The following is a 24,449-nucleotide window of genomic DNA, read 5'->3' on the forward strand; positions in this document are numbered from 1 at the left end:
AGCAGTACTGTCTGGCAACTGATTGATGAACTGCAGGGTTAAGAGAAAGATGATAAAAGTGCATTGATAGCCCCAACAGATTGGTTAAAAATTTAACAGAACAAAAATATGAATTCAAAGAACGACTTCAGTATTTAGAGTAAAAACTTAATATTATTGAAAAAAAGTAAATGTTTTAATGAACACGACAGTAGGATCTCTGAAACTGAAATATCTATTGTTTGTCATCTCTAAAGGTTACTAAGGCCGCAGGCTTAGATAATATCTCCAATACTATGTTAAAAAATTCGTAAGGGTTTCGCGGAACTCAGTGTCTCGCCTACTTTTGCTGTTAGTCGCAGGCTCAACAAAAATGGGGAAAAAATTATTAAGAATTTTCCTCTAGATACTATCTTTTGATTGTAAGAAGTTCTGTTCAATTTTGGTAAAAATTCAAGAAGGTTTATGAATCTAATAAATGTTTTAAAAACTTTAACTGCAGACTGTACGTAATGTTAACTGGAATAAAACTAAGTCCATTTATAAGTAATATACGGAAAAACAGGAAATAAATTTTTACAAAATTTATTTTTGGATACTATTTTATGATCACAAACAAGCTTCTGTCCAAGTGTGGTACAAATCCAGGATAGTTTAAGAAAGTTATTAAAATTTAAAAAATTTAACCACAGAGTGAATGTTATGTTAACTGGCAGAAAAACTAAGTCCATATATGAGTAAAATACGGACAAACAGGATTTTTTTTTACAAAGTTTTCTCCTGGATATTATCTTATGATCACAAACAAGCTTCTGTCCAAGTGTGGTACAAATCCAGGATAGTTTAAGAATGTTATTAAAATTTGAAAATTTTTAACCACAGAGTGAATGTTATGTTAACTGGCAGAAAAAACTAAGTCCATATATGAGTAAAATACGGTTAAACAGGTTTTTTTTTACAAAATTTTCTTCTGGATACTATCTTATGATCACAAACAAGCTTCTGTCCAAGTGTGGTACAAATCCAGGATAGTTTAAGAATGTTATTAAAATTTAAAAAATTTAACCACAGAGTGAATGTTATGTTAACTGGCAGAAAAACTAAGTCCATATATGAGTAAAATACGGACAAACAGGATTTTTTTTTTACAAAGTTTTCTCCTGGATATTATCTTATGATCACAAACAAGCTTCTGTCCAAGTGTGGTACAAATCCAAGATAGTTTAAGAATGTTATTAAAATTTGAAAAACTGTAACCACAGAGTGAATGTTATGTAAACAGGCAGAAAAACTAAGTCCATATATGAGTAAAATACGGATAAACAGGATTTTTTTTTACAAAACTTAGTTCTGGATACTATCTTATGATCATAAACAAGCTTCTGTCTAAGTTTGGTTGAAATGCAGAATAGTTTAAGAAAGTTATTAAAATTTAAAAAAACTTTAACCACAGAGTGAATAATTTTGGACGCCGCCGACGACGACGACGACGACGACGCCGACGGAATGTAGGATCGCTATGTCTCGCTTTTGCGACAAAAGTCGCAGGCTCGACAAAAATGGTCAAACCTCTTTACTACCATGTTTCCTATTAAAATTTATTTTGGTATTTCTTATAGAAAATACTCAGAACCCTGGGCCACAGCTTATTTATTCCCAAATCATAAAGGGAATGATGCATCTGATCCTAATAATTATCGAGGAATCACAATCACTGACTCATTGGGAAAGCTTTTTAATAAAATACTTGACATCCGTCTTTGTAAATTCTTAGATAAATATCATATCATTAATGATAGCCAAATTGGGTTTACAAAAAAAGCCCGACTGTCTGACCATAGACCATTATTGATAAGTATTGTAACACGAAAGAAGGTAGAGTGTTTGCCTGCTTTGTTGGTTTCCAGAAGGTTTTCGATACTGCCATTCATCCAGGAATAAAACTTGAACTATTAAATATAGGGGTGGGTTCAAATTTTTATAATATCATTAAGAGCATGTATGCCCATGGTAAATATTGTGTTCGATTAAAGAATAGGGTGACAGCCCTCTTTAGAACTTAAGTAGGAGTAAAACAGGGGAATAATTTGAGTCCTAATTTGTTTAAAGTTTTCTTTAATTACCTTCCGGATTGTCTTAAAAACTCGCCTGATCCAGTCGTTAATTCACAACCAGTCCATTGTTTATCATATGCTGATGATATTGTGATTTTTTTCAACTTCAGCAAAAGGACTTCAGAGTAAACTTGATCGATTAATTACTTATTGTAAAGATGTTAGAAATTAATCCCAATAAAAGTAAGATGCTTGCATTTAACAAGACAGACAGACATATCAAACATAATTTTTATCTTAATGACATACTTATTCTTTGTTCTGAGCATTGTAAATATTTAGGAATAACTTTAAGTGCATCTGGATCTTTTTCCTTCCAGAATTGTATAATAATGCGTTAGAAGCCTACCACAATCTACGCAAGGACTTTTTGTCACTGAATCCAAGTATAAAAAACAGCCTTCATGTATTTGATTATACAATTAAACTTATTATTTTATATAGTTCAGATTTGGGGATATTTTAACCCTTTAAAAAAATTAAAATCTATGACTACAACTATAAATCAGGCTTTTCATCATCTTCTTTCAGAAAGACTACATATTAAATTTTATAACTTTTACTTGGCGTTGGCAAGAGGGCAAAACATTTTGCCACTCTTTCTGGACTAGGTAGATTCCCTCTGCATTATGACATTGCAAAGTCTATGATCAGATACTGGCACAGGCTTGAAAATTCGTGTTCATCTTTTCCATTACTGAAGGAGGCATATTTAGAGTCAAAATTATTACACGAGTCAAAACAAATTCCGTCATGGTATGGATCCTTAAACTTCTTTCTAAAGAATATTAAAGGGTTTGGCAGTTTAGCTTCTACAAGCAATTATAGCTTAACATTTTTATACCAAAAAAAAATCTGTACCAGTACTATGATGATCAATGGAGATTCGAAATGCACAACTGTGCTGATGGAAAGCTCTGTAGCTACAGCGCTTTCAAGACAAACTTTGATCTTGAAAGATATCTTATTTTATTGCGATCCCCTGAGCGGAGAAATTTTACTCGGATTTCGTATTTCGTCACATAGACTTAGAATTGAACAAGGTCGATATCATGGTATTTCTGAACAAAACCGAATATGTCTCGGGTGCACCTCAAATGAAATTGTTCCCATATCTATTATAAATAAGACTTTTTCTGTTTGGTTCAACGTATACTTGGGCATGTCATTTATCATCGTCCCTTAAAGCATCCTGCAGTCGGGTCACCTTACAATATGTATCAACCCCTCTGCATCAGGCACGAGGATGACATGCCAGGTTTGTGCATCTCCTCATAACATTTTAACCAAATTATCTATTTACATGCATACATGTATACCATGTGCGTCTATCTCCCACCTTGCCATGCAGCACCGTCCCTAGGTGGCTTTTGCAGTTGTTACATATCGAATATATTGCCAATTTATTAAATGCACTTTTACATGTTGGGGTGTGCCTGAGAAGGAGGTATTACACTTGTTAACTTATATATTTATATGTGTGTGTAGTTCATTCATGTTCAAACTGCTTTTTCTTTTCTTTGCATGTATACTTGATTATTGTTTGGTGTTGTTTTTTAAATAGTGTCTTATATTGTTATATGCTCTTTGTGAGCCCATTTAATGGAAATAAAACATCTTCTAGAGTGTAAATTCTGCAATGGTTACAATATATAGGTTTTGTCTCCGTTTACCTTCTTTTGACCTATAATTAACCAGTCTTAAAATTGCACGAAGATTACAAGATTAAATGCACCATTTTCATCTCATTTTTGTGCATATATGGGGGGGGGGGGGGGTAGGAGGGGGCCTGATCCCGAAATCTCGAGGTCCCGAATTTAAAAAAAAATTAAATCCCGACATCCCGAAATTCGAAAAAAGAATTCCCGGATCCCGAAAGGATCAATCCCGAAATCCCGAGCTTAAATACACCCGATCCCGGAGTCCCGATAAAGGTCCTACCCCTCCTCATATATGAATAAAACTTCAAGGCAATGTGTATGTTTATATGCACGTTTTATAAATGGTCACACTCTGACACTATACTACAAATATTAAATGAAAAGTTGAAATGTACTCGGCTGTTGTTTCCTCCTCAATTTCAAAATGTAAAACAAATGTCTGCTGTCACTGATCAGTTGCCTAATTGTCCTATTTTATAGTTATCTTTTTAATTGATACTGACGGTAAAAAGTCCCCGAGAGTACAAAGTTATGAATGAAAATGATTGGCTACTGAGGCTAGAAAACAAGAAAAAAGAAAGCAGTTATTGCGATGATATATATCTGCAAATATGAATTTAAACATCCACTGACCCGATGGACCAGTCAGCTAGAATTTGATAATGATATTGGTTCTAAACTATAATATCTTCAAAACTTCAGAATTTGAAAAATACACCAACATCCTTGATTTTCAAAAATCTGTAAGATTTTGTAAATTTAGAACAACAAATACCCAAGCAATATATAGAAATGGGCAATCGCTTATGTAGCGTTTGTACTAATAGACAGGATGGTGATGAGTATCACTACATTTTTGAATGCATGGTTTTTGCTCAAGAACGAAAGAATTATATTAATACTTATTTTACTAACAGTCAGTGCGCAATCAAAATTTTAGCATTGTGTCCTGTAACCGTAAAGCAATTCTGAAGAAACTCATACTCTATGTATACCAAATGTGTAAATAATTGGGTTTGTCCTCCTTGCTAAGCTTTGTTATATCTGATGTTATTTGGTTAATTGTGCTCTCTCGTCATTGTATTTATATTATGTTTACTGTTTATGCAATTGTTTGTTTCTGTGTATCAATGTAATTATTGGCTGTATAAGAATGGAGATATATAAAATAGAATGAAGAATGGGAGGTAATTTTTGTTTGAATAGAGTTGTCTGCCTTGAATAAAGAACACGACATGACGTTTATATATCTAATTTGTACAACAGACTTTTGATTAAAATATCATTTGATGATACAACATACACAATATTATAACATATACTAGTATTCCCTTGAAGTTTAAACGTCATCAATAAAACAACCGACAGTATATTCCTCATCTATTAGTAAAGGTCAATACCATTGTTTCATTACAAGGATCAGACTTGAAATACGTAGAAAGTAGTTTGGAACTTTTAAAAAAAACTTGACATTCACAAACATTAAAAGCCTTGCCAGTCACTCATAGCGTCAGAATCATATTCCGGATCCACTTTAAAACATTTGATGCCATTCTTTAAAGCGGGTGTTCCCTTTCCTCTACCTACAAAAAAAATTTGAAAAGTATTCTAGTATAATATATATAACATTAAAATATGATTACAATAATTTTGATTTATATTATAAACAAAAGAGATTATTATTATCATTCATGTTTTGGTAGTTTGACTGGCGTAAATAATGCACGTTGTTTGCTTCAACATTGTTTACGTCCAGTAGCAAATATTTCAAGTGTATTGAGGACACTGGACTAACGTTAAGTTGTTAATGTCACTTATACATCGATTCTTCAAAATAGAGATAATTTGCTTCTTTGACAATAATTTGATTGATTGATTGATTGAATGTTGGTTACTTAGCGTCCAGTGGCAACTATTTCGTGCATGTTCAGGAGATAAGTATTTGTGCCTTTAATCATACCCATCATGTCCTCAATTTAATGTATTTGTCAAAACCTCCCAACAATGCTCTCTATAAACCCCATTTCAGCACCTTAAATGTATGAAATAGTTGCCATTGGACGTTGATGTTGAAATTTTAAATAATCATATATTACAAACTCAAACATAAATTTACAATTTTCGTTCGACAAGTTTAACTTTGAACAAAGTAGACAAATCGACGTTCTCTTATCGCCATAAATCTCCATTATAGCGCTATCTAATTCTCAGAAGACAAGGTTTTCCATCTCGCTTCTATAGAGAAACACCACCATCTCGGTATAATCTCAATGTCATCACATATATATATATATATACATCCACATTAGCCATTATCTGTATAATCCGTTATTACAAAGCTATAATTTGTCATGACAATATTACCTCAAGGCTATTCATTCAATATTTATATGCGGAGCACCCACGTCCGTTGGAATGATAATGTTAAATTAACATCGACACCAATATATTTTTCAATCATTATGTCTTCATGGAGAGATAAAAATCGAATGCAATGTACTAGTTTTTCATTTCACAAAAGAAAATAATAAATAAAAAATTAATGCTGGCGAAGTATCCATTTATATTTTATGGCAAGATGTCAGAATGTGTATAAGGAAAAGACAACACATTAATTTTATATTGCGTTTACCTTAAAGTAACAAATAGACGGCAAGCAAAGGTTAGATTGAATATATTCTTATATATTCTGCCATCAGAAACAAAAGAGAAAATGTTTTCTCTACAAAATTTATATAAAAAAATATTTGACGAGGTTAAATTATTTTACGTCAAGAGTTACTATAATATCAATGAATAATATAAAAACTATCTAGCCTACATACCTAGCACCCTAGCGTGTAAAATTAATTTCACAGTCTTTTCTGGATCACTACAACTTTTGAGGAATAGTATCTCCTTTAATAGCTTTTCTTTATGAGCATAAAAATGTAACATAAGCGAATGACCATTTCCTGAAACATAACATCATAAAAAAATCGTCACATTTGTTTATGGCAAGCCGTTTTACTATTTATTATAACTTCAAGATATCTCATATACTAAATAACATATCTCATATAATTTATAAGATATCTTATAAAGAAAATTATATGAGATATCTTATAAATTATATGAGATATCTTATAAACTATATAAGATATATTATCAACTAAATGAGATATCTTATAAATTATATGAGATATCTTACAAATTATATGAGATATCTTATAAACTATATGAGATGTCTTATAAAGTGTATTAGATATCTTGAAGTTAGAATAAATAGTAAAATGGCTTGCCATATTTGTTCCTTCAAAAAATCTACACAATCTTGCTGTAGGACTTGGGTGTTGGGGAAACTTTTCGTTCAGATTTTCAATTCCAATTGGTCTGTATGGAGAATATTAAATAGGTCTGCATCGTTCATCAAGGGATACCGCAGATTCAGCTAAGACTGCCATATCTTCGATTTCTTATAAAAACCGATGGTGCCGTAAAGTTTTGAACACCACTTTTGAACTTTTCATTTGTATGAAGCAACGTTCCATCAGCTACTTTTTTTTCTATTTACAGTTTCTCTCAGGGCGACGAACGACGACGATGGACGCCAAGTGATTGATGACTAAATCTTAGGCCAGGTGAGCTAAAAACGAAAAATGACCAAAAGACAAACAACAATCTACGAAAAACAGCATAGAAAACTAAAGACTAAGAAACACGAACCTCACCAAAGACGAGGGGTTTTCTCATGTGCCCCGGAACTGTAAGCAGATTCTGCTCGATATGGGGCACCCCTTTTGTTCCTCATGTAAGTACAAATTCGATGAAAAGAGGACGGGATTGTGGTTACGACAATTAATACATTTGGAACATATTCGTCGTATTGAAAAAAAAATATAGTTTTTTTGTCTTGTGCATTTCTCACTTATTGTGAGTAATAGGACAACTACATTTGGTAAATGGGTTCCTTGCAACGTCAACATGTCCGTCAGACAGGGTTCACCTGACCTCGACCTCATATCATGGATCAGTGATCAAGGTTAAAGTTACGTGATTAGGTCCGTTTCTCAGATACTATAAGCAGTAGGTCAACTATATGTTGTGTATGGTATGATTGTAAGGGGTACATTTCAGTCTGGCAGGTTTCATCTGACCTTGACCTCAATTTCATGGTTCATTGGTCAATGTTAAGTTTTTTGTGTTTTGGTCTGTTTTTCAATTACCATTAGCAATAGGTCAACTATAAATTATTTGGTGTATGGAATAATTGTAAGGAGTACATGTCTGTTTGACAGGATTTATCTGACCTTGACCTCATTGTCATAAATCTTTAATAAACTGCTTCGCTGAGCGCAGCTGGATACGCCCGCAGAGGTCCAACCCTGAATAGTTGGGGCAAAAATGGACACAATATTCAAGCTTGATACCCAGGTCTGAATTTGGATTGTTACATAAATATTTGACATATTATAGGTTTCTGAATAAATGTAGTGAAAGAACTTGAAATTTGTTATATGAATATAAATTTATATTCAATTAAAGATTTCTTGCTGTTGTGCAATACACTGTGCTGTTGCGCAATACTTAGTAAATCTGTTGTCAGACTATAAACAAACAATAACTTCTCAATGTTATATCAGAAATTTAAAAAAAAAAACTAAAGGGAGGTTATCTTAATAGATATAAATCAATGTTTAATGAAAAATGCTCTATGCACTTTAAGGATATTGTCCAAAAACTTGAAAATCAACCCTTTTTTTATGAATAAAATCTTATAACTCGGAAACGTAATATCTTAAATTTATAAAAATCAAAAGGGAGCTTACAACAATAGATATAAACAATTTACCAAAGTTTCATAACAAATGCTGAAAGCATTTTTGAGTTATTGTCTGAAAACTGGAAAATCCCACTTATTGTAATGAATAAAACCCCATAAATCGGAAACGTAAAGTCTAAAATTCAAAAAAATCAAAAGGGAGCTCATGTCGATAGAAATAAACAATTTCACCAAAGTTTCTTGCAAATTGGTGAAATTGTTTTTGAGTTATTGTCCAAAAACTGGAAAATCCTCCCTATTTTAATGAATAAACCCCATAACTCGGAAATGTAAAATGTAAAATTTATAAAATTCTAAAGGGAGCTTACATCAATACTGAAAAGATATAAACAATTCACCAAAGTTTCATAAAAAATCTGAAAGCATTTTGAGTTATTGTCCGAAAACTGGAAAATTCCCCTTTTTGTAATGAATAAAACCCCATAAATCGGAAAAGTATGGTCTAAAATTTATAAAAATCAAAAGGGAGCTCATGTCGATAGAAATAAACAATTCACCAAAGTTTCTTGCAAATTGGTGAAATTGTTTTTGAGTTATTGTCCACAAACTTGAAAATCCCCCCTTTTTTAATGAATAAAACCCGAAAACTCGGAAACGGTAAATCCGAAAGTTATAAAAAACGAAAGGGAGCTCACGTCAATAGATATAAACAATTCAACAAAGTTTCATGCATATTGGTTAAAGCGTTTTTGAGTTAATGTCCGACATGTTGACGGACAGACGGACGGACGGACAGACGGACAGACATACGGCCAACGGTATACCATAATACGTCCCGTAAACGGACGTATAAAAATGTTAAGTTTATGTGATACTTTTAGTAAAAGCCTTTGTCTTAAAGACTTTCAACATAAAACCAATGGTCAGTAAAGCAGGCGAGACATTTCAGCGTGTGTATCTTGTTTATTCTTTGGAATGCCGTTTTGTTTTCTGTTTTAACGCTCCATGATACAATCTCCAGTATCGTGCAAAAAGAACATTTTAATGTTAAATTTCCTGTTGTGTTTAAAAAGAGACAACAGCTTAACTTTTTAAAGTGCTCCAAATGATTTTTCTAGCTCCCAAATGAGACACAAAACTCCATCAATGCCGTTTGTTATTTTTTCATTATTCTGAAGGCTAGCGAGGATATTCCCAAACTGTTGATCAGGAATCCTTTATTACATTTCCAGATATTCTTTGTGAATGCACGTTATCATTGAGTTACTGTAAATATATTTTTATCTTTTTTATTTGTTGAAAAACGACAAAACGCAATTGTCAATGTTTTGTTTGTTGTATTGACCGATTTTTGTTTAATAATCATAATACCAAATGATGAACAAACAGATTAAATACAGATTGTCACAAAAAAGGATTTCTTTATCTTGTTTTTTTCATAAATAACGAAAACATATGAGTTCATGTAATTATTTGACTTATAATGGAATTGCTTAGCTCAGAAGCTCCTGAATATATACACGTTGCTTAAATCCGCTTCGTTTGGACTCTGTTGGATGTATGTCTAATTAGCAATCATACCACATCTCCTTATTGTATACTGTATATATTGGCACTCGTAACAGTATCATAGATCCAGAAAAAAGCAGAGTATTTTCCCTCTTTAATAGAGAACTTATAAGTTGACGGAAAATGGAAATAATACAGATTAACAAGAGACTAAAAATGTCTCAGGCCACACTTAAAAATATTTTGGTTTGCCCAAACCCTACCAAAAGATAGAGACAGTGGGTAGGTAGGTAGGTAGGTAGGCATTTTCTTTTTTTTTCGACAAAGATAAATTGAAGTGTCAGATGCTTTTTAGTCTCATGCCTATCTGATTAAAAAAATAAATGTGGATTGTGTCCACATGTGGACACAGATGATGCCCCCGCTTGCATAGCATATAGTTATAAAGGGACATAACTGAAGAACGGTAAAAGTGACGCTACCCAAATTTGAACTTGATCTGAGTTTTGTGATAATAAGCATTGTGTGTAAGTCTCATAACATTTGGTTGAGGCTAACTTAAGTAGAGAACAGAAACTAAAAATTCAGCATTTTTTTTATTTGTAAACACGCACAACTCTAGAACGGTTGTGTATATGTTTTATAACATTTGGTTCAGACAAACTAAAGTTAGAGAACGGAAACAAAAAATTCAGCAATTTTTATGTTTATAAAGGGACATAACTCAAGAATGGTAAAAGTGATGCCACCAAATTTCGTACTTAATCTGTATTATGTAGTAATAAGCATTGTGTATAAGTTTCATGACATTTGGTTGAGGCAAACTAAAGTTAGAGAACGGAAACAAAAAAAATTGTACTTGATCTTAATTTTGTGGTAATGAATATTGTGTATAGGTTTCATAATGTTTGGTTGGGGCAAACTTAAGTTACAGAATGGAAACTAAAAATTTTGCAATCTTTCGATTTATAAAGGGGCATAACTCAATAATGGTTAAAGTGACACTACCCAAATTCAACTTGATCTGTGTTTTATCAGTGGAAGGCAAAATTAAACATTGCATTGTATAAAGCATTGATTGTAGTTGATTCAACTATAATCATGGACAAAGGAAGATAACTCCAAATTTTAAAATTACTTGAATAATGACATTGATATTTTTAGAAATTACATTTAGTTTTAAGACAAACTCAAGTTAGAGAATGGAAACAAAAAATTCAGCATTTTTTTCATTTGTATAAACATTGGTTGTAGTTGATTCAACTACCATTTAGTACAAAGAAAGATAACTCCAATTTTCAAAGAAGATTTAGGAATGAAGGGTAAAAATTGCTCTAATCTATCAGTGGAAGGCAAAATTAAACATTGCATTGTATAAAGCATTGATTATAGTTGATTCAAATATAATCATGTACAAAGAAAGATAACTTTAATTTTAAAAATTACTTGATATTTAGAAAAAAAAATGAAAAATTTAGCAATTTTTCCATTTGTAAAGGGCATAACTCTAGAACAGTAAAAGTGACAGCACCAAAATTCAAACTTGATCTGTATATTGTGGTAATAAGCATTGTGTATAAGTTTCATAACATTTGGTTGAGGCAAACTTAAGTTAGAGAACGGAAACGAAAAATTTAGCAATTTTTCCATTTGTAAAGGGGCATAACTCTAGAACGGTAAAAGTGACGCCACCAAAATTCAAATTTGATCTGTATTTAGTGGTAATAAGCATTGTGTATAAGTTTTATAACATTTGGTTGAGGCAAACTAAAGTTAGTGAACGGAAATCAACTTTAGGACGTACGGACGGACGGACGTACTTACGGACGTACAGACGGACAAGGGTAAAACTTAATGCCCCCTCTGCTACGGCGGGGGCATAAAAATCACATCAGGACAATAAAAGATTTTGAGTAGGCAGCTATTTTCTGGGTAGGTAGGGTTAGGGCAAACAAATATTCTTTTTTATGGCCTGTGACACATACAATGTACTGAAGTTTTTGAAATGTAACAAATAAAATAAATTAAAGGCATGTGGTACCTGTTAGACATAACTTGAAACATTACAAGTGCTTCCTATAATGAAGCAATATACAAAATTCTTTTACTCTGTTATGTATAATTGTGAGGTATTTATGGATGGATCTCTTCATAGAAATCCAAAGAGGATATGATCAGAAATGAAGGCGCTTTCTCGATGACATATTATTAGAAGGACATTTTACCTACCAGCTTCTGTTGGTGTAATCTGTTGTACGGTCACATGGACATTTTGTAATGGATCCGTTTCAACATCTTCTCCCAACTTATCATGAACACAGAAGGAAACTTCATAGTAATGATGGACTTTTAGAAAACCCAAATGTATGTCTATTGTATCGTCGTTTATATTTTTCACTTGGATTTCCATGTTATGAGATTCCACTTGTTCTGGGGCGAAGTGTACATGTCCTTCATGGCCACCATCAGATGCTACAATTAAAATTGACAAATATGTGATTTTAACCCCATTTTAAGATGTTTCACATATATAAGTTTAGAAGTCCAAGCATATCAGCATATCACTTAAGTTTTCAAACTATTGCCTTTCAGTCAAATGACGCCGTCTTGAAAAACACTAGATCAACGAAGATAACCAAATAAATTTTATGTAATTTAAATAAGATATAGTTCCCTCTTTAAACAAATGTTTATCTAAATTTTTTTTTTAATAAATGACTGAAAAAGAGAGGCGAAAGATAAAAAATGGACATTGAAACTAACAAGTCGAAAACAAGCAGACAATGCCGTGGCAAAAAACGAAAAAAAGACTAAGGGAAAATTGGTTAAAGCGTTTTTGAGTAATTGTCCGACAACTGTATACCATTATACGTCCCGTAAACGGGCGTATAAAAACCGGGGGTAAGGGGGGGGGGGGGGGGGGGGGGTTATCTCAGGTCCTCCGGAAGGGTAAGCCGATCTTGCTCCACATGTGGCACCTGTCGTGTTGCTCAAATAAGTACAATGCTGGTGATAAGTCTACTTCGGTAGGTCACATTCGAGTAAAAGGGGACGGGTTGTGTTTATGACAATTCGATCATATCCATCGTCATCTGTTTAACAGATATTAAAAAGCGGTCAACCTACTGATGTCGGCCGTAAACTTTTCGAAGTGGTGATTTCAACTTCACCACTTGGAACTCTTTGTTTAATAGCTTCCTTGTAAGTAGCAACCCTCTATCCTATCAAGGAAATCGTGATAGGAAATAAAAGCTCCGGGATATCGTATCAACTGAGAGATATATTAACCATATGCAGGCGCTGCTGGAATGTTTCTACATAGAAATGGAAAGTTCACAATTGGGAAGGTGAAATCATCTCGTTTGTCGTTTGTTCTCAACCGTCCCCATTGTCAATTTTTAGATGTAAGTCAAGATGCCGTGGAGATTCAAGGGGGGAGCGTAGAGGGCTTACGATCCCCTTTGATTGAAAATTATTTCATTTTTAAGCATAAAATCGTCCAAAATTTTTTACGATACTACCTCACTTTTATGGAATTACGCCCTCTTTTTAAAAATCCTGGATTCATCCCTTAGATGTGAGGCAAATTTAACTGTATCTGTTGTATCCTTTATTTCAAGTTCAATGGAATTAATGCGTTCAACATAGTCATCCAACTTTGAATTATTTAGTGAGAGGACATCATCTATATAGTGGGACGTGACGTTAAAGGATAATGCTATAGTTTCTTTTCATTCTTCCTAAGAAGCTGCTGTATGAAGTCAGTCTCATACGAAGAGAGGAAAAAATTAGCAGTTTGTTCCCATGGGAATGCCGATTGTTAGTTGAAAAAACATGTCCGCCAAACGTAACAAATATGTTGCCAATCATAAATGAAATGTATCATGCGTCTGACATAATATTACGACACGTGCTGTATATATATATCTAGGTACATAATGGTATCAGGGAAGTGAACTTGATTGAATCACATTCAAGAAAATCAGTATTTTCTTCTCTGTCAGATTTCTTACATTAATAAAAGATATAAATATTATGTCATTTTACTATCTTATGTTGCCTCTTTTCTTTTATCTTGGTATATCTTTAAAACAAACTATAGTATCATTGATGGCACATGTAGATTATATAATGTGTAAAATCAAGGGGGGGGGGGGGGGGGGGAATAGGACAACTCTTCCGCACAAATCGTGTCTTATTATCAGAACTCTGCTAATCATACAATGTAACATAATCTTATGTCACTTTTTTTAAAAGCTTTTACCTTCTTCTATCGAATATGACCTGCATTAATAGGTCAGAGTGACCTTCGTTTTGACTGCATGCTGCTACAATGTACGCTCTCCTATACTCATCCGCCCACCAGGTTAATTTCTTTCTGAAAACCTAGCTCTCTGACCGCCTTTTAAGTTTATCAAAGTTGCACTCCTCAAGACGCATCATCACACTTGTAAATATATATATACTGATATAGAAAATAAAATTTAATTTCAGTAAATGAAGCATGGAGTATATGTCGGTATCAAAATCTTCTTTAGGTGGATGAAGACTGTTTTGCTTCTTGTAGTGCAGTTTTACAACTATTTACATGGTGGTCGGTCTCTAAGCGTCTTAAGAATGTCCTTCTATTTTGTTTATCTAGAAAAAAACCGCTCGATCGTGACTTGAAGACTACTTGAAATGTTTATGGTGATACACAGCTTGGGTTCGTGTTTCTCAAACTGTTTTTATGCACTGATGCATTATGTTGATAGTAATTATTAGTTTGTCAGTTCTTCTTCCATATGGGTTTGGATGTCCAATTAGTAGCTTCTGTCTCGGTGTTACACAGGTGCTCCTAGAACGTAGGAAATAACCCAGAGAAGAAGAAGACAGCCTAGAACACTGATGATTAAAACATTTCTCAGTGGTGCTAGTTTGTAGTATTTCACTGATTTTTTTTCGAAAGGTGCGAGTCAAGTACTATCTCTGTGTGAAACGGGTGCTCCAAGAACGGAGGAAATAACTCAGAGAAGAAGAAGACAATCTAGAACTCACTGAAGATTTAAAACATTTCTTCAGTGGTGCGAGTTTGTAGTATTTTTTTTTTTCGAGTGGTGCGAGTTCTGTCTCTGCGTGACACGGGTGCTCCGAGAAAGGAGGAATTTACTAAGAGAAGAAGAAAACAATCTAATGATTAAACACATTTCTTCGAGTTTGTTATATTTCTTCTTTTTTTTTTTTTGAGTGGTGCGAGTTGGCCGTGGGCCGAGTTGTCGGGCAGTACGTCCACTGAGAATGCTCGAAAGCGATTAAGACTAGGATCGATAACTGTCTCCGAATTTGGATATTTTCTCAAAAATTGGCGTTTTCTGTGGAAAAAAGTATGTTTCAAAGACAAACTTAGGAAGTACAACAAAGCACTACATTTATGTGTTATATCATAAATATTTCCGACTTTGTGTGGTTTCAGAGAGGAGTTGCGGCTCAATGAAATCGGTCTCTTCCTTCAGTAGTAAAGATATAAGTGAATGTAGGTCAGTCACTGTTATATATGATAGTCGGTCTCTAAAATTAAGCGTCTAAAGAATGTCCATCTATTGTGTTTAATCTAAGTGAATGTAGGTCAGTGACTGTTATACATGGTGGCCGGTCTCTAAGCGTCTAAAGAATGTCCATCTATTGTGTTTAATCTAAGTGAATGTAGGTCAGTGACTGTTATACATGGTGGCCGGTCTCTAAGCGTCTAAAGAATGTCCATCTATTGTGTTTAATCTAAGTGAATGGAGGTCAGTGACTGTTATACATGGTGGCCGGTCTCTAAGCGTCTAAAGAATGTCCATCTATTGTGTTTAATCTAAGTGAATGGAGGTCAGTGACTGTTATACATGGTGGCCGGTCTCTAAGCGTCTAAAGAATGTCCATCTATTGTGTTTAATCTAAGTGAATGGAGGTCAGTGACTGTTATACATGGTGGCCGGTCTCTAAGCGTCTAAATCGGGACATAAATTGGAAACTTGAAAATCAATGTCGACGCAATCTTCAATAATAATCTGTTTTTTTTTTTGTTGTGATGTGATTCTCCTCAAGATAATCCGTAAAGTCGTTTTCTAATTGTAGTATTTTTTTTCAAATTAAGCTTTTTTTAATCAAAGCTATACAGATAAGGAGTTTGATTACACTTAGACAACTTTCCACCAGAGTTCAAATGGACGTGGATGTAACTTACCTATTTTGATGTTGGTAACTCAGTATCTGAGTAATGAAAACGTTATGTCAGAGCCTTTAATACAATCATACCACTGAGTTTTACTGTGCGTATTGCTGTGTGTTTGTTTATTCTACATTGGCTAGAGGTATAGGGAGAGGGTTGAGATCTCACAAAACATGTTTAACCCCGCCGCATTTTTGCGCCTGTCTCAAGCCAGGAGCCTCTGGCCTTTGTTAGTCTTGTATGTTTTTTTTTAATTTTAGTTCATTTATATGTTTTGGAGTTTAGTGTGAAGTCCATTTTCATTGAACTAATACACATTTTTGTTTAGGGGCCAGATGAAGCCCGGCTCCGGGTGTGGGATTTTCTCGCTGTGTTGAAGACCCATTGGTGGCCTTCGGCTGTTTCCTGCTCTTTGGTCGGGTTGCTGTCTCTTTGACACATTCCCAATTTCCAATCTCAATTTTATTCTTATTTCTATATCAACTAAATAAAGTTGATATAATCCCCTGTATACATTGTTAATACTAAAAGTTTAATCTTAAACCATTCGGTACCTTACAACACAACCCTGAGACTTGTGTTATAGTAGTCTCATCGCAACCTTAACATTTAATAAAAGCCGTAACATATAAACCTTCATCTTATCTTATGGTCGGGTTCTTCAAGATTAAGATGCAGCAAAATTATGACTGCAAGTCAAGTACTGGCAGAAGAAAAATCAAAGCTTTCAAAAATTATTATAGGTATACATAAGTAAGACTTGCTACATGTCCATTCGTATTACTTTTAATCCCTTTAAGATCCTGATCCTTTAACAAATGTACTGCTATAAATAAGTGTTTGCCATTACATTACTATAATACATGGCAAAGGAGTGGCAATATCAGCGTCTTGGGGAAATCCGTATTGTGGCAGTTTTCAGTAAACACATTAGTTTGTAAAGAAATCATTTGTGGTTACAGGGAAAATCAATGAGCAGAGGCGTATTTAAGGGGGGGGGGGGGGGCAGGGGGCCCGCCCCCCCCCCCCCCCCGTTTTGTGGGAAAAATTTGGTTGTTTATATAGGGATTCACTGAAGCATGACTGGAGCGGGCCCCCTCTTAGGCAGTCAGTGGGCCCCCTCTTATGAAAATTTCTGGATCCGCCACTGATGAGAAAAGGACATGTAGCAAGTGGATACAGGGAGAAATTGAGGAGAGAAGGACATGCAGCAAGTGGATACAGGGGAATCAAGAAGAAAAGGACATGTAGCAAGTGGATACAAGGGGTATCAAGATGAAATGGACATGTAGCAAGTGGATACAGGGGGAATCAAGAAGAAAAGGACATGCAGCAAGTGGATACAAGGGGAAATTAAGAAGAGAAAGACAATGCAGCAAGTAGATACAGGGGAATCAAGAAGAAAAGGATATGTAGCAAGTGGATACAGGGGAAATGAAGAAGAAAAGGACATGTAGCAAATGAATATAGGGGGAATCAAGAAGAAAAGGACATGTAGCAAGTGGATACAGGGGAAATCAAGAAGAAAAGGACATGTAGCAAGTGGATACAGGGGAAATGAAAAAGAAAAGGACATGTAGCAAGTGGATATAGGGGAAATGAAGAAGAAAAGGACATGTAGCAAGTGGATACAGGGGAAATGAAGAAGAAAAGTACATGAAGCAAATGAATATAGGGGGAATCAAGAAGAAAAGGACATGTAGCAAGTGGATACAGGGGAAATGAAAAAGAAAAGGACATGTAGCAAGTGGATATAGGGGGTATCAAGATGAAATGGACATGTAGCAAGTGGATACAGGGGGAATCAAGAAGAAAAGGACATGCAGCAAGTGGATACAAGGGGAAATTAAGAAGAGAAAGACAATGCAGCAAGTAGATACAGGGGAATCAAGAAGAAAAGGATATGTAGCAAGTGGATACAGGGGAAATGAAGAAGAAAAGGACATGTAGCAAATGAATATAGGGGGAATCAAGAAGAAAAGGACATGTAGCAAGTGGATACAGGGGAAATCAAGAAGAAAAGGACATGTAGCAAGTGGATACAGGGGAAATGAAAAAGAAAAGGACATGTAGCAAGTGGATATAGGGGAAATGAAGAAGAAAAGGACATGTAGCAAGTGGATACAGGGGAAATGAAGAAGAAAAGTACATGAAGCAAATGAATATAGGGGGAATCAAGAAGAAAAGGACATGTAGCAAGTGGATACAGGGGAAATGAAAAAGAAAAGGACATGTAGCAAATGGATATAGGGGGAATCAAGAAGAAATGGACATGTAGCAAGTGGATAAAGGGGAAATGAAAAAGAAATGGACATATAGCAAGTTGATACAGGGGAATCAAGAAGTAGGAATTGTAGCAAGTGGATACAGGGGAAATGAAGAAGAAAAGGACATGTAGCAAGTGGATACAGGGGAAATCAAGAAGAAAAGGACATGTAGCAAGTGGATACAGGGGAAATGAAGAAGAAAAGGACATGTAGCAAGTGGATACAGGGGAAATCAAGAAGAAAAGGACATGTAGCAAGTGGATACAGGGGAAATGAAGAAGAAAAGGACATGTAGCAAGTGGATACAGGGGAAATCAAGAAGAAAAGGACATGTAGCAAGTGGATACAGGGGAAATCAAGAAGAAAAGGACATGCAGCAAGTGGATACAGGGGAAATCAAGAAGAAAAGGACATGTAGCAAGTGGATACAGGGGAAATCAAGAAGAAAAGGACATGTAGCAAGTGGATACAGGGGAAATCAAGAAGAAAAGGACATGTAGCAAATGAATATAGGGGGAATCAAGAAGAAAAGGACATGTAGCAAGTGGATACAGGGGAAATGAAAAAGAAAAGGACATGTAGCGAGTGGATACAGGGCGAATCAAGAAGAAATGGACATGTAGCAAGTGGATACAGGGGAAATGAAAAAGAAAAGGACATGTAGCAAGTGGATACAGGGGAAATGAAAAAGAAAAGGACATGTAGCCAGTGGATACAGGGAAAATCAAGAAGAAAAGGACATGTAGCAAGTGGATACAGAGCGAATCAAGAAGAAATGGACATGTAGCAAGTGGATACAGGGGAAATGAAAAAGAAAAGGACATGTAGCAAGTGGATACAGGGCGAATCAAGAAGAAATGGACATGTAGCAAGTGGATACAGGGGAAATGAAAAAGAAAAGGACATGTAGCGAATGAATACAAGGGAAATGAATAAGAAAAGGACATGTAGCAAGTGGATACAGGGGAAATCAAGAAGAAAACGACATGTAGCGAAGGGATATAGGGGAAATGAAGAATAAAAGGACATGTAGCGAATGAATACAAGGGAAATGAAAAAGAAAAGTACATGTAGCAAGTTGATACAGGGGAAATAAAGTAGAGAAGGACACGTAGCAAGTGGATACAGGGGGAATCAAGAAGAAAACGACATGTAGCAAGTCTTACGTTTACATTACTATCAGGACATTATTCAATAAAACCAATTGTTTGCGAACAGCTTCTGGAGTGGTTTGATTAATTTGATTAGGACGTGGTTTGTGATGATAAATAATAAATTAACACTATTCAGAAACGAATGAAGACAGTTTCTGATACATAACCATGCATAACTCTCGTGTTATCGGAGTTTAAATACTGATAACGAATTATTAATATGAAAATCATCATAATGAAAATCATCATTTGTACTTCTCGCCTATTAGATATATAATCCACCTCACGTTGACATCTTTCGCCAAAGGCATTCGTAGTGTTCAAGGGACAGCTGTATAAATGGTTACATTTCGCTGCAAATTGGCTTCACATAGCATGCATAGAGAGCTGTAAGCTTGACAAAGTATATCGGTATACAAAAAAAATATTTGTTAACATGAATGAAAATAAAAAACTTTTTTGAATAAAAAAAATCACATACTATACAAATTCGCGTTTAGTAATGTTCACATTAATTGTGAAATCACGATAAAAATTTCCGGAGAGAATATCTACACACAAATAATAAATATTAATATGTTGGACTAAGGTAAAGGTGAGATTTATTATCATCTGTTGTCTAAATTGTCATTTGTTGAAACTGATCCTACTGTTTTATACATAAAGTGAAAGTAATTATTCTGTATAAACATCCCACTGGACGTTAAACAACCAACAATCAATCAATCATCGAATCTGAACATTGTATATATTGCCATGTTATATTTCTAAATCATTACACCAGAGACATAAAACTTAGTTTAAAATTCTTATGTTTTACAGATTTCGTTTCCTAAGGCATCTCAATTTCCCTTTTTAACTCAACCGGTTCAAAATAAAGGTCAGTGTTGACATTATCTCTTTACCTTTACGCAACGTCAATCGTCAATTGCACATGTCAATCGTCAATGACTTTTACAATGTTTCCTAGTTATTGGTATAACGGGAATAACGCATGAAAAGTCCTTAAATACGGGAATAATGTATCAAAAGTGCTTAAATACAGGAATAATGTATGAAAAATCCCTAAAAAAATCCAAATTTATTCTTTGCAGTAGCCACCAGCAAGAGGAAATTCTTGATTTCTTCTCTAGACATACAAGTAATTTTCTAACCTTAAAGGAATTATTAATATAAGACTATATAATTACATTACATGTATGTATCATTATAATACGTTATTTTGATTGGCTAACAGCAATCACGCGTCATTCTAAAATTAACATTCATTTGAGAATTGAAAGCTTCTTTTTGTAAATTTATTTGGGTGTAAAAGCTTTGACCGAAGTACATTTTGTATGAAGCGCGGAAGCGCTTCATTCTAAACATGTGCGCACGGTCAAAGCTTTTACAACCCTATAAAATTACTAAAAGAAGCATTCAATACTTATAATTACATTTATTTGCTCGGATCATGAAAACACGATTTCTATCAAGATTTACTTTTATTTACCTGTGCACTTTATTGTGGAAGCTCGTGTTATCATGAATGTTACATTTCATTTTGAATTTTGAATGATGGTTAATTTCAGAATGACGCGAGATTGCTGTTAGCCAATCAAAATAACGTATTATAAAGAAACATGCATGAAATGTAACATTCATGATGACACGAGCTTCCACAATAAAGGTTTCATACAAAATGTACTTCGGTAAACGCGGCTTTTACACTCCAATAAATTTACAAAAAGAAGCATTTAATTCTTAAATAATAATATCTTAAAGATGACCATTTTCATATGAAGACACAAAGTTCCTTTTGAAAACTATATAAACTAAAAGACTAGGACTTGTCAATGCCTTTGAGAAATAATGACTGAGATTGTTTCAATTTTTTTTTAGCTTTTCAATTAATGAAAAACAGTAAATCTATACAGAGATATCAAATAAGTTTACTTCCTGATCAAAGGGCCCTTAAGTACATATCAATATTATAAACAAATCAAATGTAGGTGTAGCATCATGATCTGTCAACTCCGGACTAAGATTTGATTCACGAATAATTGATCTAACATATATGTGATCATATATGGTTTATCTATCTGCAACCTTGGCATAAGATATGATCATATATTGCAGAAGGCTAAAATGTGCATTTAGTTGTGAAATTAATATGACCACGGAGTGAATATGGTTGTTTCAGTTCTTTTTCATTCGCCTGACAAGACAAGCTCCTCACATTTTATAAAAAGTCCAAACATTTTAATTTATGTAAAACAGATACACTGAGTAGCATGTGACATGTTGTAAATTATAAAACGATCTTCAATTTTCATATCTGGGATCAGTTTTATACCATACTACATGTAGGCCTATATTCAGTCATATCTGGAACATAATATATTTTGACTAGTATAATAATCCCAGGTCATATTAACATGAAAGGTATTTTTAATACAGTTTGTATAATTCACATATTTAGTTAAAAGCTAACTTTATAATTGTTTTACATTGGGTATGTTTCGTATCATTCGGCTAGCTATACAGCAGAGTATTTTAGTCTTTGTTATGCTAAACTGTAAAATGCAAAATGCGGACAGTTTAAATTTGCATATAATTTGACATATTGTTATATCGATTCGGTGATGGTCAAGTAAGATCCAATGAATGCGCTTACCGAAAGAACGGAACATTACCGACTAACATCCTACTGCATGTATAAAGCAACGTATAAATGGTTGCCATATAATATATATAACATCAACACTAATTCTAAAAATATAATACAATACGTAGAAGTGGAGACCTCTTTGTTGTATACTATTCATTTGAATAAAACGAGATGTGAGGTATAAATCAATAGGACAGCAACCCAACAACATAAAAAGATAAAGTTGTTTATGCTTTATTTTGAATGGATGCAAGTGACTTAAACAATAATAAAGATCAAAACTACTTACTGGTGGAATTCTCCGATATTGTCTCCATTCTCTAATGTTGTCAGATCGATAAATAACCTGAGTTTATACCCCAAGATCACTTTGTTCTGAACATGGCAAAGATGTTTATCGTTAATGCAACAAACGGGAGGTAACTCCGCTTAATAAAATATTTTAAATTAAGCTAGACAATCCCGTGCATAATCCAAATTTATAACATATCTATGGCAAGCCGTTCTCGTTAAAACTATTTTAAAGCCATTGTTCGCGGGGAAAAATGTAAATTTATATGGAAATACAATATTAAACAAAAATCAGAATAAAAATTGAGAATTAAAAATTACCCAACGACAATAATAACAGTACACACTGAGAAACCAAAAAAATACACACTGAGATTAAAAAAAACCCTGAGATTTGGACGCAATTTTATTCACATAGTCTACAATAGACAAACCTCGACAGATTACGATACCTTACATCTAGATCTGTCGTTATGTGCCGATTGCATCTAATTAGCATAATTTGCCGTGTTTGGGTTGATTGATTGATTGGTGTTTGCGAATGAATGAATGATCTTTATTCTCATAAACCAAATACATAGTTACAGAGAAGAAATATTACAATAATAACAAATATTGAATATAGCATGTGTGAAATACAAATTATTGTTAATTAATATTATAAATATATATTTGGACAAAAGATAAATAAATATACAATAGTTGTTTTAACCAGGAGGATAGACTTTCACAGAAATACATTTAATAAATCTGGGAACAGTATATCAATATATATGTTCCTGAATAAATCTACAGAGTTTCTGAAGTTCAACACAGTTTCGATTTGAGTATACTTGTTTAAATTTTATAACATTTACATTAGATTTACAGTATTGCGGTAAATATTTGTTTCTATCGTCTTTGAAAAAATTACAAGACATAATATAATGGTATTCGTCACCGATGTCAACTGAGTCACAATCTATCAGATCTTGGTATGCTGTGCCACCTTCCCGTCTCAATTGGCAAACGGTGATTTCCACATCTAAATTTGCTGTACGCCGTATTAACACGATAAGGCTATTACGCGGAGAGATGCGTTTAGATATCTATGGTTACCTAATTAAAAGATACCTTACCTACGGTTGAAAATTCAAAGTCTGACCATAGGTGATCATTTGTATCAAGAGTTCACACACGCTTCTTACCCACAATTAATACATCCATCGGTTTTAAACTAGAGCCAAGTTTTAAAATGCACAAGTTAGTTATATTTGCTTTAGTATTTTGATATAAATAACAATCTTTTGTAGGTACACAACGTTAAACGTAGAAGTTTCACCCGCAGGAAATTTCAGACCATATTTTTTGAAAGTGAGTTGAACCGGCGAGGGTGGGAGTGGAGACTGTCTTGTAATTTCATTGTACATGCCAGGGAAAATTACAAATAGTAATAATTCAGTATAAAAAATATTTGTAGTAGACTGCTACAACTGTATATACATTCTTAAAATATATAAGGAAGAATTTTTAATATGAATCGGAAGCTTATTTCAAAGAGGGACAATATAGAAGGAAGAAATTAAAACTGTTATGATAATAATTCGTTCGTTCAGGTATACGAGACAAATTTCCTGCATTACGTGTCCGATACGGACGTGATTGACCAAAGTTGGTAGGGACTAAATTTGAAAGATATGCTGGATAGTTACTGTTAACCATCTGACGAAGGCTTGTGATTTTTTCGCCTTTCCCTGATAGTTTCACTCCCGGTCTCTTTTAGAAGAAATTGTAGACTTGTTAACTTGGTAACCCCAGTAACTATACTTGCTGCTTCATAATTAATTTGTCCCAGTCGATCATTCAAAATATTCTGGATAATTATCCCAG

General features: G+C 34.0%; 1 protein-coding gene across 1 annotated transcript; it reads right to left on the minus strand.

Annotated features, from left to right (window-relative positions):
* Window positions 1–4,990: 4,990 nt before the first annotated feature.
* LOC127732930 (UPF0687 protein C20orf27 homolog) lies at window positions 4,991–22,713 on the minus strand. The gene is made up of 4 exons (XM_052242148.1): window positions 22,579–22,713; window positions 12,255–12,497; window positions 6,580–6,708; window positions 4,991–5,337 (listed from the first exon to the last, which is right to left on the minus strand). Exons 1-4 carry the CDS (start codon window positions 22,604–22,606, stop codon window positions 5,237–5,239), a joined length of 501 nt encoding a protein of 166 aa, XP_052098108.1. The 5' UTR covers window positions 22,607–22,713; the 3' UTR covers window positions 4,991–5,236.
* Between the last annotated feature and the right edge of the window lie 1,736 nt (window positions 22,714–24,449).

The sequence above is a fragment of the Mytilus californianus genome, unplaced genomic scaffold (genome assembly GCF_021869535.1).
Source record: "Mytilus californianus isolate M0D057914Y unplaced genomic scaffold, xbMytCali1.0.p SCAF_3, whole genome shotgun sequence".
Classification (NCBI taxonomy): domain Eukaryota; kingdom Metazoa; phylum Mollusca; class Bivalvia; order Mytilida; family Mytilidae; genus Mytilus; species Mytilus californianus.